The following is a 16,090-nucleotide window of genomic DNA, read 5'->3' on the forward strand; positions in this document are numbered from 1 at the left end:
CCCTGTCTCCTGTTCCTAAAACACCTTCAGGCGTAGACATGTGTATGTGCCCTGAGATTGCTAAACTCTGGTGTAATTAATGTGAGTTAGGATGCTGGCAGTGAATATGAGCCAGGTAGAAATACAGAGTCAGGCTGGTCCTCTAAGAATACCAATTTGGTTAAAAACACATTTTTGTTCCTCTTACCACCAAGAACAAGATACCCACATCCTCTTTGGGGCAGAAGCCAACACCGAGTCCGAGCCTATGGCGGGCTCAGCCGGAAGCGCGGAGGCCAGTGACCAGGAGAGTCTGGCTGTCCGCGGGGAGTATGAACCCTCCAGTAACACAGGCCATTTCTAGGACTTTTGACAGGCCTCTTAAGAGTCAATCATTCTCAAATTAATCCCACAGAACCTAAGTTCCAAGACAAGTGAAAGGTACACAGAGGGGGAGGTCGGGGGCGGGCGAGGGGGTGCACACGGGGTGGATGTGGGTCTGCTTCCTCAGCTCCAGGGCCTGAGCTTATGTTGCCGGACCCGAGGCCCCTGGGCGTGCAAAGCACGCATCCCATGATTCTGCCGTCTGACAGGCGCGGGACTGCTGACGCAGTGGCGGCTGGAGCGGCTGGGGTGTTTCTGCCGTGGGAGCCATCGAGCTAACGAGGCTGGTCCACGGATCCCCTTTCTTGGACAACTTCTCAGAAGCCCTCTTCTCTGAAACACCCCCTACCTGTCCTGAACCCATCCTACCCACAGCCAACTTCTGTGCGCTGGACCATGAATACAACCCGAAGTTGTTCGACTACCATGGCCAAGCCTTGTGCCTGTCTGTTTTCCAGCTTGACTGGATGGTGCCTTCGAGCCCAGGGGCAAGGACGGGTGCTCTGGTACAAGAAGCATGGTTAATTTTGCAGACCTAGAAGTCAGAGAGGAGGCTCGATCCAGATTTATTATTTCTAACAAACCCCACAAGCCCTAACGTGACCTCATCTGAGTCTCTGCGGCGCGGAAGTCACTCGTCACCACACCCCGAGGGGCAACTGGAACCACCACTGCGCGCAGCTCGCTCGGGGGTGTGCAGCACTCGAACCTCCCAGAAGTCCTCAGGTGAGGAACTGTCACGTACCTTCAACAAAATGACAGACTCAGGAATGACGCCGAGGGTGCCGAGGGTGGCACAGTCATCACTTAAAATCTTTCCATCGATCGACAGATTCTGGTCAAAAGGAGCAACCGAAAACGCATGCATGATCTGTGCCAATAAAAAAGAAAGTTTGTACAAAGCAAAATTCTGAGACTTAATACCCCATTTGAATAAATAATGCATAGGATCTTAAAGAAAATAAGAGAACTTTGGGATACAAAAGACACCACTGTTTGCAGTCAGCCCACTTGCTCCAGTCCTACCGAGGCTATAATCCCCATGCAGCTGGGAACACCCCCGGGAGGTCGGGGGGAGGAACCGCGATACCCGCGGGTCCTTCAGTTCTGCACCTTATCGCCTCTCCACGGAAGGCATGGGGAAACCCACGGAGCAGGGGCAGGGCTGGCTGCCAGCGCCACAGTCACTCCCATCATGCCCACGGCCTTTCAACAATCAAGTCAGGTCCACATTCTTTCGTGAGACCACCTGCAAATTAACCAGCAGGGGACTGGGACTCTTTGACCCCCGGTGGCAAGCAGCCTGGAATGTATCATAATCCAGTCCACAGGACTCGTGTATGCTCAGACCGAGTCCTGCCTCTGGGAACCAAGACATGGATTTCTTAAAGGTAAGGACCATGTACCCCACCCCAGTTCTAGCCAAATGTTAAAAATGAAATACATTCAAGAAAAGACTACCAGGCATAATACTTAAACATTTTTCCAACTTCAGAAAAAATTTTAATTGTTATTACTTCCTGGTGGTGATTACCGGTGTGGGGCAAGGAGGAACTGGGCTCCGGGGGGCCCACACGGATGCCTGCAGCGTACGTTGTAACCCTACACCTGCAGGGTGAGTTCAAGGGTGTTCACTCCATTAGGCTTCATCACTTCATTACACACTCACTGACTGCACTCTTTATCGCTCCCACCTCCGGGACGCACTCTACCCCTCCACTCTCTGAGTCTGGGAAGACAGTGAGCCCGGCAGGGCAGCCCCGGACCGACTGTGCGTGCAGCGGGGCCCAGGAGGGAAGGTTGCGACTGGACGGTGGTTTGAATGACGGCCCACAGATAAGCAGGACTCTCGACTGGACTTCTCAAAGGGACATCAGCCCTGGAGAAGCAGGCAGGGACTGGCTGAGCAAACAGGGCTCCGTGGCCACGGTGTGCCGGATCACCGAGGACCAGCTTTGCAGCAGCAGGACCATTTGTGCAGTAAAGGAGCAGTAAGTGAGTCAGAAGCACCGATAGGCCAGGTCTACCAAAGCCTGCCCAGCACACAGGCCCGGGGTGGAGGCAACCGGCCCCAGGGTATTAAATGGGACGCGTGAAGAAGAAAGCACAGTGACAGCCCGACAGCGACCGAATGCGCGAGATGTCACAGCTGCTTGGCTGGAGGAGCGTGCGTTCACATTCCTGAATGCTCCCTGCCTCTGCACACACTGGGGGACTGGGCCGCCGGCAAACAGCTCCCGCCACGAGGGGCTGATGCTCGGGCTTTCGCTTGAGCACGCGGGGGAGGACGTTCACACTCAACAACTGATGAAACACTGATTAAGAAGCTACCACATGTCCAATGCTGTGCTAAGTGCTAGAAACGTCAAAGTGGCTGGTTCTGCCCTGGAGTGCACAGGAGCGAGGGCAAAACAGCGTGACGATGGTGGCGGGCGGCACGCGGAGGCTCGAGGGAAACAGGGAGAGCAGTCAGCTCTACAACTGGGGGCCAAGACGGGTTTCGTGGAAGAGGCGCTACGAAAAATTAACCAGTGTTCACTAATGAGCAAAAAACAGTATTTCAGAAAGAGGGAACAGACCCATCGAAGGCATGGAGGCCTTTGGTACAATAACTCATAAGCCCTAAGTGCTAGGAGGATGCTCGAGTATAATTGATATTATAGGGGCCTGTTGAACAGGCAGGGGCAGCTTTCCTGATCTATGGAGCAAATGAGGAACGTTGTTTTCCTAAAGCAGCGTGGCGCCTTGCTGCTTGCTAGTGTGTGCGTGTACATATGTGTGTGCACATGCGTGTGCGAGCCCGTGTGTCTGAAATAAGGAAATGCAGTAACGATGGCTCCCACTGCCAGCCATTTAACCTGTGCCAAAATTTCCTCCTTGCTAAGGCAGGCAATACCACCCACTCAAAACCTATCTTTGGGAAAATGAAATAACACAATTAAACCCTGAGCATCCTTTGAGAAAGGCAATGAATAAATTATACTTCATTTACTTGATGGCATCATAGGTGGATGAATTAATAATTTGGCAAAGCAAGTTTCTTCAGGTTTTAAACAACTGTAAATGGGTATGTCTAGAATAAAACGTTGACAGTTTTACAAAGCTTGCCATCCTATCAACTTGGAATTGTAGTACCCCTAGAGGAAAGGCTCCATCAAACATTTAAAAAAAAGTATCACATGCTTTTCAAAAGACTACCCACCACCACTAACGGAGGATCACATGCATGCCCACCACAAACTGCGGTGCTGTCCAGGTGGCTAGACAAAAAGGTCACAGCTAGTTGGAAGCTTTCAAAGCTGCCGCCAACTGAGCAGTGAGAAGAAACTATATTTCCTCGCCCTTTCCTTTGGACTCAGCTTGGATCACAGCGGCGCCCGAGAGGGGAGTGGGGGATGAGAGGAGGACACCGCGCGGGAACCCTTGGAGCACAGCCCGTGGGGGGTGGGGGGGCGGACGCTCGCTCGGATGGCTGCTGCCTTCTCACAGCCCATTTGTGCAGGTAACGTGCTCCTAGAGAGAGGTTATTTCTGCTGACTTTTTGATTTATTCTTCAAAAGTGGAAGTCCATAATAGAAGCAGCACAGGCTTTTCAAATGTCTTTATCCACAGGGGCTCTTTTTGTAATTTAAAGGTTTTGTATGTTGGAGGTTTACCACTGACAGGCATAAAGCCGGTGACAGAAGCGAGCTTTCTCAGATGTAAAAGGTACAATAACAGAGGAAAGATAATATGCCAACGCATTTATTTTCAGAGCCGTGGGTTCAACCGAGGGAAAAGAAACACTGTTCCCAGGACAATCTGGAACACACACCACCCTCAAAGGAAGCCTGTACTTTTGCCTCAATTACAATGATAAATATCAGCAACAAGAAAAAAATGCATAACCATTCAACTATGCCACATGAAAGCAGCAGAGAGGGAAATTTGGTCAACTTTTTGGATGTGTATCAGTGACTGAAACAGATCAGGAGCCAGATTTTCTCCATGGACATCTTGAATTTATCAGCCCCCTCAGCCCGGGTGTAGAGACACACCACTGGCACGCGCATCTGCAGCACTTGAGCGCTGATAGCAAGAAACAACACTATCAGGAAGCCTTCTCAAGATGCCCGCACTGCGTTCATCGAATGGACCTGCAAAGCAATGCATGCTTTTCGGGAGATGGGGAGCAAATGATCTAAAACAGCTCTCTAAAAAACAATGTGGAAAACACCAGTCTACAAAGAGAGGTGAAGATAACTTTAAAATTCTACCAACTAGCCTTTTCTGACACCAAAAAATATTGTCATAAAAATATGTCTGACTCATCCAAGTGAATAAAGAGTTAAGGAGCTTTTATCTATCTCCCTGTCAACTTCACAGAAGATCCTGGTAATCCGAGCTCAAACTCCTATTAAGTGGTCACAGAAGAGGATACAAGGGGGACCCAAAAAACCCTGGAATTATCTTCTGGAGGGCAGGCCCCTTGTAGTGCAGGCTACCCCTGCTAGGCGAGTGTTCTAGGAACCCTTCTGCATCAGTGCGCCAGCTGATGTTGGGAGAGGCTGTGTTTGGCTTCAGTGAATTTTTTTTTTTTTTTTGAGGCTCTTTCAGCGTGTTTGCCGATTTCACGATGGGTGACTTACGAGTGCACCTGCCCACACTGCATGGAGTCCTCAATCGTTTTTGACCAAAAATGGCCTGATACCAATACCCCACCCTCCCTATTCACTGATCACGCCCAAGCTACTTTTTTTTTGTTTCCCTGGATGAACAAAGTCCTCAAAGGGAAATGTTTTTGCTGATGTGGAAGAGGTGAAACAAGAAATGGCAGAAACACTAAAAGGCATCAAAACTGACGAGTTCAGAAACCGTTCTGAGCCGTGGAGACAACATGCATTGCATCAAATGGAGAGCACTGTGAAGGTGACAGAAGTTTAAACATGGAACAATACACAATATTTTAGAAATAAATTTCAGGGGTTTTTGGGGTCTCCCCTCGTACAGCACAATAAAGTATGAGAACAATTATCCTGGAACAACCCCGACATGTTAAAAAACTGACACTCATTGGAAAGTTACTCAGAACTTGCTCAAATTTCAGAACACAAAAACCGCTTTCATCTTCATAGAAAAGTTCTTGGCTATTCTGAAAACTTTAAGTTTTTTAAAAGAAAGAGTTACTTTAATTTGGGGGCCCTGAAGGCATCATTCTGAAATCAACAAGTCCTCTCCCATAGGCTTAATCCTATGAGTAGACAGAGGCCAACCTAGAAACAGGAAAGGCACCCATACAAACAGAGGTAGAAAGCAGGACTGTACGACGATCTTCTAAGCCCGCTACATAAGCAGATGTTACGTTGTCCTCACCTGAATTTTCAATTCTTTTAACGTTTGATTAGCAGAAACAAGAAGTGCTTTTTCCCCACGGACTTTTCTGTGTCGCATACTCCGTCGAATAACTTGCTTCTGATAGGCAATATAATTTTGATGGGATACCTTTTGCCTCTTTGTTCCTCCGTTGCTCTGTAAGATAGAACCGAAATGAAGAAAGCATTGACATTAGCCACAGAGCGCCTCATGCTCAGAAAGTTCCCCAGGAAAACAAAAGCAATCTGCTTAGTGGTCCCTCAACCATTTGAAATTCAATGTCAAAAATTATGAGAAACTCGTTCTTAGCATGCTTGCATAAAATTGGGGGGGGAAAAAAGAATGGGATATACCTCTAACTGCATGTAAACTCCAAGGTTAAAAAATTATTATTAAAAGGACATTTAAAAGCAAAGCTCACAAATCAGAACACATATGTGGTATGCTGAAAAACTTTAAGATGATTAATTTAACTCACCACCCTAATTTGTTTTGTATTAAACATTTCTTGTTTTTGAGAATGACATGGAAGTATAAACTGCTAAGAACTTTGAAATGAAAGACAACACCTTAATCGAACTCAGTTTCACTAAAAATAGGACAACACACTGTTGACACGATCACAATATACTTGTACATAACTTTGCCTATGAAATATTCTTTTTTTAAAACAGGCAGAAGTTTAGATTAAAAAAAAAAAAAGATTTTATTTATTTATTTTTGGAGAGGGGAAAAGGAGGGAGAAAGGGAGCGAATCATCAATGTGTGGTTGCTTCTCACACACCCCCAACTGGGGACCTGGCCTGCAACCCAGGCATGTGCCTTGATTGGGAATCGAACCAGGGACCCTTTGGTTCGCAGGCCGGCACTCAATCCACTGAGCCACACCAGCCAGGGTGAAATATTCTTATAAGAAGTATCAAACTTGAATCTATCCAAACATTTAGACTCAACTTCCATATTACAGAAAATACAGGGGATAAATAAATCAGTTAAAATCGGTAACACAAGGAGGCCATCAGCTGAGCCCAGGATGTGGGACAATCTACAAGAAATTAATTGAACTGGTCTCTAAGTCAATGCCAAAGAGGAAAAAAGAAGGTGGCGTGGGAGGGTAGGATAACATTCTAGATGTTAATAGTCTAAAGAGATACAAAACAATGCATACCTTGATTGCATGCTAGCTTGAGGGGGAGAATGTTTAAGACATGTTTGGGATAGCTGGAAATATCTGACTATGAGTAACAGGATAGTCTTCACTTACATGCCAGTTTAAGTATTTAGAAGTAAAATGTCATTCATGATGAACACGATTTACTGAAAGGCAGTTTAGCAAGAAAGTACAGGACTACATGTGGGTACATGATGCATATTACACTAACCTAGAGGAAAAAACAGCTACGGACTAAATGTCTTTCTACAATACTATAAATGCCTCAGCAACAGGTTAGGAGAGTCAAGATTCTTCTGCCAACCAGGCCAGGGAAAGAAAGGAAACAAGAACTGTTTAAAGAGCCCTCTCCCCTGGCTCTGGATTCCATAGTTGTCACTGCGCATGAGCTGCGCATAAGCAGAGTGGGCGTCATTATGGACCCAGATGCCACATGTTCATTACCACCGGGGCCCCAGAGGTTACGGAGCAGAAGAGGACCAGGACGCAAACACAGGAGAGCGTGTGTCTGGGGTGACGCCTACTGGCTCCTAGGGTGGGCTCCAGTGCGGCGTCTAAAGACACATGCGTGATTCCAAGTCGTAAGAAAAAGTTAAGGTAACGGGAGTTCAAAAAACGTCAAAGTTGATGAAACATGTTTCTCAATCTCTGTTGAAAGAAAAGGTAAAACTGGACCTAGATCCCACAATTAGGAATATAAGGAAAAATATCTACCACAACATAAAATTTTACTTCAGAATACAAAACATAACCAAATAACAAGGCCCTGAGCATTAAGCAAGAAATATTTTTTAATGTTTGATTTTAAATGGGTCTAAAAGCTTTTCCCAGAATTACATAAAAAAAAAAAAATCCATAGAATTTAAATCCAACTTATCTGACAAAAACCAGCCCGCTGGTTTTAGATGGCTTTCAATTACCTAAATGATATCCAGTACTGGGTGCATTATTAACCTAAATTGTAGATAATGTCCAAGTCGAAGGAACTGGGCTGATCTAGCTTAGGGAAAAGAGGAAAGGAGATTTGTCCATCTCCATTAAGGACAAGTAGAGATGCACTTTCTATTACAGGGATTTGAAACAGCAATTATAAAAGCTATCTGTGTACTGAGATACTGTAACACACAGCTGACCTTTGAACAACACAGGTTTGAAATGTGCAGGTCCACTTAAATGTGGATTTCCTTCAATAAATACAGTAAGTGTATTTCCTCTTCCTTATGATTTCCTTTTTCTTTTTAAAAAAGATTTATTTTTAGACAGAGGGGAAGGGAGGGAAAAAGAGAGGGACAGAAACATCAGTGTGTGGTTGCCTCTAGAATACCTGCACCAGGGACCTGGCCTGCAACCCAGGCATGTGCCCTGACTGGGAATCAAACCAGCAGCTCTTTGGTTTGCAGGCTGGCGCTCAATCCACTGAACCACACCAGCCAGGGCTCCTTATGATTTTCTAAATAACATTTGCTTTTTTCTAGCTTACTGTATTGTAAGAATACAGCATATATAATACACATAACACACAAACTATGTGTTAACCAACTGCTTATGTTACTGGTTAGGCTTCCAGTCAACACGAGGCTATTAGGCAAGTTTTGGGGGAGTCAAAAGTTATATGTGAATTTTCGACTGTGTAAGGGGTCAGTCAGCAGCCTAACTCAACTGTTGTTCAAGGGTAATCCTAAATCAAAGGAAAGGTTTTAGGAGGCCGACGTTCTGGGGCTCTACTCTTTTCTAAAGGATGGTTACACTTGAGATTTTTTTTTTTGTGGGACAAGAACTATTTAAAACATTCTAGAGCATTACAACATCCAAACAAGGAGAAGGAAGACAGAAGAAAATTATAAAGTATAAAATGTAATTACAGCATAAAAAGCAATGTTTCCCAACATTCTCTATCATGTTTGTATATGTGAAATCTGTTGTCATCCACAACTGAGAATAATTCCACATTCACTTTTTTAAATTGCTGTGGTTATGACCATAATGAATAAAACTACATATTCAAAAAAGTCAGCTTCCCAAAAATCTAAATCACTAGAAAATGTAAAGAGTTTTCTAAATGCTGCTTAGGCTAAAAAGCAAAACCTGAAATAAGAAAAACTAAGGACGATAAGAACATACACATCAAGCTTTACAAACTAATTCACAAGTTTTCCAAAAGAATAGAAAATGAACTGGTGACAACAGGTAATAAAAAAATGAAAACGATGTGATTCTCAACTGATTATTAAACCATACCTCCCAAGAGATAAAAACTGAAACAGTATGGTACCAGCAGACAGCCAATCAAGAGAATGAAGTCCTCAGGATGGGCATGTACACGCATGTGCGCACACACACACACACACAAATTTTTAACATATTAACTAGAAAAGCAACAGCAGACATGTCTGTAGATCTGTGAGACGGAAGACAGACCATGGAAGGAGATGGGACATGAGAAAGCTGACAACGAACAGGGCACAAGGCAGAAAGATACGTTTGCAAACTTTTACCGAGAGACATGTCACTCAACTCTGTAATCTCAAAAACTGCCCCTAGGAACAGAAGGCATACGTGTGCACAGAGTTCAATAGGGGCATTATTTGCCACACGAAAACAGCCCCATGAAACTGGGAAGCTCCGTTTCTATAAAATGCACAGATCTGAACTGGCACTGAAACAAGGGCCCCCCGCGCCGGCTGGCTGAAATCCCAATCTGGTAGGACACCTGGAACAAGAGCGGCCGACCGCTGCCAGCAGGGTGGCGCACAATCTCCATCTTTCGTAGGGGTTTCCAAGTTAACGCGGGATGGGATCCGACAGCCATGGCAAACGAATGCTGACGTATCTCTATGCCAGCTGGGGAACTACAAGCAACATTTAGCTCAGGGAGACCAACATTCAAGTTAAAGGGGGCTTTTCAGACTTTCTCAGTGAGCGTGAGAAGTGAAGTGACAGGGCCTGTGCGCACAGACCGGCCAGCAAGCCCAGGCAGCGCTGCTCTGGGGCGGGTCCCGGGGTGGCCACTGTAACACACACTCCTCCAGGGGCAGGGCTGGCCATAATTTGACTATACTGTGCTTTGGCAATAGGGAGAAAATAAGTATCTCATCTGTTACAACTAAACTAGTTAAGAGTAGAAATTCCATGAATTTAAGGTACTCGTGGACCATCCTGGAACACAGCGGTCTGACTTTTTGAGAAGCTGAAACGTATCTACGTTATACATCAACCAAACATAACTCCCACATTATTTCCTGTTCTTAAGACAATTTTCTCCAATACAATGAGCGTTCAGAATATAATCGAGTAACCAAATAAAGGTACGGGGTAGGAAATCATAGCAATACAGAGAAAACAGGTAATTTTAACAGAAATAAAAAGACTAATGTTGATCTGGTCACTTGTCTAATTAGAAACCAAAATATCTCATCTATAAACTCCCTTATTAAATCTATTATTTACTTTATTTATAATGAGGGAATGTGAGTTCATTTTTTCATACTTAAAGACCCCATGATTAAGCAACAATCCAAGATATGGGTCCTGTTTTAATCTTCTCTGCCAGCCAACCATTTAATTGTTACATTATATTAATTCTGGAATAATGGCGTACACAGCTCTTCACGAGAAATCAGAGTGGCTATCATGTGCCACCAAAGCCGAAGAAAGAGAACAAACGAGGGGGGAGTGGAGACCCAGTACCCGCCCCCACAGGGTACGGAGAGACGCCCGGGGTCAGCAAGGGCTGCTCTTCCAGAACAGCAGCGGGTGGGACAAGGAAAAGCCGCTTCAACACATACTTGATTAAAATCTGGATCTTTTTCTCCATCTGGTTTAGCTTCTTCCTTATCCTCTTCTGTTTCGGAACTACTCACATTCAGCTCCGGAGCCGAATCCTTCATCACCTGTATGTTCAGAAAAGCAGAAAGGGAAGTGGTAAGACCCTAGGAGGCCATGCCACAGAAGGGGCTTTGGCTGTCCACCTGCACCAGGAGGAGGGACCCCTGTGTCAACGGCAGGACAACACCCCAAACACAGGACCAAGACCCGGGGCTCTGTCTGCTGTCCTCCTTCAACATGCGAGTTTTTATCTTGTGATGTGTTCTCGTATTAATGCAGTCACCATAAATGTAAGCGATTTCTACAGAACAGTTAGTTATTGTCATGGGGCTTTTACAACGATGTTATTTTGCAGAAGTTCAAAGGTGCTTTACATTTCCCCCAGTACACCGACTGTCAGGCCTTTTCAAGGTCTCAGACAGTTCAGACAGCAGAAATTACAACGTTTGTTCTCTAAGACTCAGAAAATGATCTGACGTCACCCGAATAAATTCAGTGAAAAAACGAGGACCGAGAAGGCGAAATGTGAAAGTGAAGGGCTCTTCTGCACTACGAAATACTGTTACTATACTCAAATAATAAAACCTCAGCTCAACTGGATACTATTTTATACTAGATACCTATATATACTAATAGGTATAAAAGACTTAATAAAATTTCAAGGGGAAAAATTGAGACATTTATGCTCCTTAACTTTGTTCTCTCATTAGTTGGCTAAATCTGCATATAACATAATGATTCATTTTTAAATTATCTCATTTTAATTCTTAGGAAGTAAAGTACTTAGTTCAACTTATAAAGCAGAACCCTAGACTTTTGCAGCATAATTTCTAAGTTGCCCTCTACAACAATGTGCTTGATAACTCATATAAAATGCATTCTATTTTCAAAAACCTTGGAATCAAACTAAAAAGATGTCCAGAGATCTGGGCCATGATCTACCTAAGAGTCACCCCCAACAATAAGTTTTTTGAAATGCTCCAAGTCTAACCCCGCCACCAAGTTTTAGCACCTCTGCTCGCAAACGACACCCGAATCAGCCCACCTCACCCACCCCTGTAGATAAATGCCAGAGGCTCTACACGGGCCTTCCTTCTCTCTGTTAGGGCCTCACGAACCCCAAACATAACGGCCAGGATGACCTTTTCAAATCACAAGTCAGATCACACCATACAAGGTCTGTCTGGAAAAAGTCCAGCCATCGTTAATCTAACAAGAATGGTTTGCCAAGAAGAGTGGACTGGAGTGCGGATGGGTGAACAATGACAACCTCACTGTGCTAGTCAGTGGGGCGGCAGACGCTGTTGAGTGAGCCTGTGTACCGTTTGGACATTACATTCAAAATGAGAGAGCAGAGCAACAAATATGCATCAAATTTCGCATTAAGCCTGAACGTTCCTCTGCAGAAACTATTCAGATGATTCAGAAGCCTGCAGCTATGGGCAACCAGTGATTGGCAGCTTCACTGTGAAAATGCGTCGGTTCCTGCTTCCTGTCTCTGCATGAAGAGTTTTTTGGTGAAACATCAAATCAACCAGGTGACTCAGCCCCCCTACAGCCCAGATTTGGCAGCCTGAGACTTCTAACTTTTCCCAAAATTAAAATCAGCTTTGAAAGGGACAAGATTTCAGACTGTCAATGTGATTTAGGGAAATACAACAGGGCAGCTGGTGGTGACTGGGAGAACTGTGTGCGGTCCGTAGGTGCCTACTTTGAAAGGGACCGAGACATCACTGTCCTATGTATAATGTTTCCTGTATCTTCTGCAATAAATGTCTCCAGTTTTCGTAGTACACGGCTGGATACCTTCTGGACAGATTTCATATAACCTTGCCTCAAACTCTCCAGTGGCTTATATCTTAGAATAAAACCCCAAATCCTTGGTGTGATATATAAAGTCCAACAGCATCGGGCCCCGCCATCCTACCACCATCCCACCCCATGGAAGGAGCTTCCCTCTAGACCAGTGCCGTCCACTATGATATCCAGTGGCCACATGTGGCTAATTAAACTTGAATGAACTGAAAATTCATTCTCAGTCACCCTAGCCACAATTCACGTGCTCCACAGCCACAAGCTTCCAGTGGTACCACAACGTCCAGTGTGGCTACAGAACATTTCTCTCACTGCCGAGAGTGCTACTGGACAGTGCTGCCTGGGATACAAGGATGTTCTCCCCATGGCTTGAGCTCATCAGGCTCACCCCTCCGGCCCTTCGGCCCATCGCTTGGAATCCTCTTCCTAGGCTGGGTCCAAGCTGCCTTTCCTGTCTACCTCCTACCTAACACTGTCACTTCCACCTCTACTGGTCTCTCACTTTTCCCTGCTAAATTAACTCCAAAACACTCCTTCCTCTGTGAAATCAAATTAATTTACAGATTACAGGTTAATAAAGGTATGGGTTGATCCTTGATCTTCCTCACTAGGTACAAATATTGTTGAGGACCAGTACCTTGTCTGTCTTCCTCACCACTGCATCTGCAGCAGTAAAACCATTCCTGGCATACAGGTGCCATTCACTAAGTATGTGTACGTCAGATTAATAACTGGCTAAATCCACATAGAATCACATGACTATTCATTTTCAATTCCTGTCTCCTTTTATTTCTTATGCCAAATAGCTCCACAAATACAGAAACGTGATCCTTGGCAGTCCTCAGTGAAACTCCAACAGCAAGTCAAAAAAAACAAACCAAAATCAAAAACCAAGCTTGATCAGTACCAGCCAAGGCCACAAGAGGGACTGGTACCTTTTTATTATCCACAACTTTATGGACGTAGATGGTGGCTTGAGTGTATTCACGCAGGTCCCTCTGCTGCTGACATAGTAAGCCCTCTCTGCATTCTGGACAGAGTTCTGAAGAAAAGCAACAGAAGTGGCTGAGGAATTACTGTCCAAGAACCAAAGACCTAAACAACATGTATCCAAGTTACCAGCTGAGTATTCATTAAGCAATTACTCATGTTTTCTATTAATTGTTGGATTGTGTTCTATGCACATAGTAATACAATAATTAGGAAACCCATTTACTATCAATAAATAAACATGCAAATAATGAGATGATTATATGACAGCTCCCACTTGGGGAGTAGTTATCAGTTTGGACCGCCACATGATTCTTTAATTTTAGGTAGCAAACACAATATTGACATACTCTTCTTTCTCCTTACAATGTCAGCTTTGTACTATTACAAAACAAGAGCAGCATGAAAACTTACTAGGCTCAGAAATATACTGTGCTTCTGAAGGATTTTCATCTTCCACTCCAGTTCTCGTGATTTTAATTACGTGATCCACAACAAAGAGCTTTTGTATCATTTGCCACTCGCTGGGCCATATGAGAGCTATACTGTGCAAAAAAACACAACATGCTTTAAGACACATGGAAATTCAGAGAACTGACATGACCCATCAGTCTCCTAAACTCAAATCATCAAAACCAGCATTCAGTGCAAAGGAATCAGAGGGGAAAGGTACATTATCATCAACAAGGAACAGTAGTTCTTTTTCACAGAGAAATGCTACAGAGGAGTGAAAAGAACTGGGCTGGAGTTATGTGGATCAGCATGTTTAATCTCAAAAACCTAAACTGAGAAAAAGTTAGTTCCAGAAGGATAAATACACCATGATGCTATTAATTTATTTTTTTAATCTAAACCAGCAAAACATGATTATGTGTTTTTTGGTTTCTTTTAAAGAAATACTTTCTAAGACTGATAACCGTCAAATTCAGGACAGTGGTTACTGTGAGAGAGTCAGGAATGAAGAGAAAAGAGGAGGAATGGAAGAAAGGCTGAGTACTGAGGGCCCTTCAATTATATTTGAATTGTTTAACTTTTAAACTGGTTAGTGGCCCACATTTGTTTGTTTTATTATTACATTTTCCTGGATGCCTCGCATTTACAACAACAAGAGGAAAAAAGTTGGGACAAAATCTAGAACAATATATATATATAGTTTAAGCTTCCTTAATTGACATTGAACTATTGATATATTGATAATAAACTCTAGTTTCATCCCAGAGGAATATTTATTTATGTGTTTCAATGTTCTTTTCAGGGTTTACAGGCAGGTCAGAAGCTTTCTATTTTCTTTTATACAGTTATTTAAAAATTGTGTGAAAAGACAAAATGGTAACATCATGGGTGGATTTCACAGATGAACCCTTTCGGAGCCACTTGAGAAGCGGAACAAAACTTTGGTTTTAAGACCCCAGCATTCCAGCTCAGTGCCACACTGCCCCCTTCCTCCTTTATTTCATGAAGAAGGCTGGTGGCTACATGTAAAAACCCTGCTGACTATGTGCTTCTGGAGAAGAAGTCCACCCAGAGACACGGCTACCCAGCAGCCTGAGAGGAGAAAGCAGGGCCCCAGGGAGGAGGCGGAAACGCGAAGAGCAAGGCAGCCTCGGGCAGCCTCTCGCCTTTACTGGAGTAGCAGTCCCTCTTTTCTTTCCTTTTTTTTTCTAAAGTGCTCACTCTAGTACCACACATATAAAAGAAGGGAAAAAACCCCAACAAACCCCATGACTCAGGAAAGGACTAAATTCTTAAAATAACTTCACGTCAGATGAGAAACTTGCTAACAGAAAAACCACATGAAGAGAAGAAACTCACAGTTTCGAATCTTCTTTGGTCATAGAAGCAAATGTAAACATAAGTCCCCCGTGGGGACACAGAAGAGCGCTGTTTCCTACCGACGACACGGGGCTGCATCTCGTAGGTTTCCTACGCAAATAAGATGGGGAGGATCAATACAATATTACACACTTCTGCATGGCTAAAGAGAAGATTTTTTTTTTTAAGATTTTATTTATTTATTTTTAGAGAGGGAAGGGAGGGAGATAGAGAGAAACATCAATGTGCGGTTGCTGGGGATCATGGCCTGCAACCCAGGCATGTACCCTGACTGGGAATCGAACCTGCGACACTTTGGTTCGCAGCCTGCACTCAATCCACTGAGCTACGCCAGCCAGGGCTTAAAGAGAAGATTTTTAAGACAATTATTTTAAAATGAAATATATTTAAAAGGCCATTAGTAATTAAATATGTTTCTTTTGAGTATTCATTTAATTTAAAAGAAAGCTTTCAGTACATGCTAGTAAAAGTGACTAAAAGGGCATCATGAACAGAATCCATGAATTCTTAAAAACACTAAAATCAACCCCAAAAAAGAAGAAACAGAAAAATTCTGGATTCTACCTGACAAATTTCCGCCACTCTTCCACAAAGAACTGTGATACAATGTAGAGGACATCCGTATCCTAGAACAGAAAAGTCACATAAAGTACCCATTAGTTTACTACACTCTTGACCTAAATCCTTTAGGGGAAAATGTTTTTCCATGCAGTATGGTTTTCCTTGTGTAAGTTTTATAAA

General features: G+C 43.9%; 1 protein-coding gene across 3 annotated transcripts in view; it reads right to left on the reverse strand.

Moving 5' to 3' along the window:
- The window catches only part of USP48 (ubiquitin specific peptidase 48), a 68,463-nt gene that overhangs the window by 4,140 nt on the left and 48,233 nt on the right, over positions 1-16,090 (reverse strand). For all 3 annotated transcript variants that reach the window (XM_045858903.1, XM_045858902.1, XM_045858904.1), the window contains 7 exons: positions 15,914-15,975; positions 15,329-15,439; positions 13,931-14,061; positions 13,462-13,568; positions 10,672-10,776; positions 5,716-5,871; positions 1,109-1,234 (listed from right to left, as the gene is read on the reverse strand). In XM_045858903.1, the coding sequence (XP_045714859.1) occupies positions 1,109-1,234; positions 5,716-5,871; positions 10,672-10,776; positions 13,462-13,568; positions 13,931-14,061; positions 15,329-15,439; positions 15,914-15,975 (798 nt within the window). The remainder of the gene's footprint in view (positions 1-1,108; positions 1,235-5,715; positions 5,872-10,671; positions 10,777-13,461; positions 13,569-13,930; positions 14,062-15,328; positions 15,440-15,913; positions 15,976-16,090) is intronic.

This window comes from Phyllostomus hastatus, unplaced genomic scaffold (genome assembly GCF_019186645.2).
Source record: "Phyllostomus hastatus isolate PE091 unplaced genomic scaffold, TTU_PhHast_1.1 phas_scaffold_182, whole genome shotgun sequence".
NCBI lineage: Eukaryota > Metazoa > Chordata > Mammalia > Chiroptera > Phyllostomidae > Phyllostomus > Phyllostomus hastatus.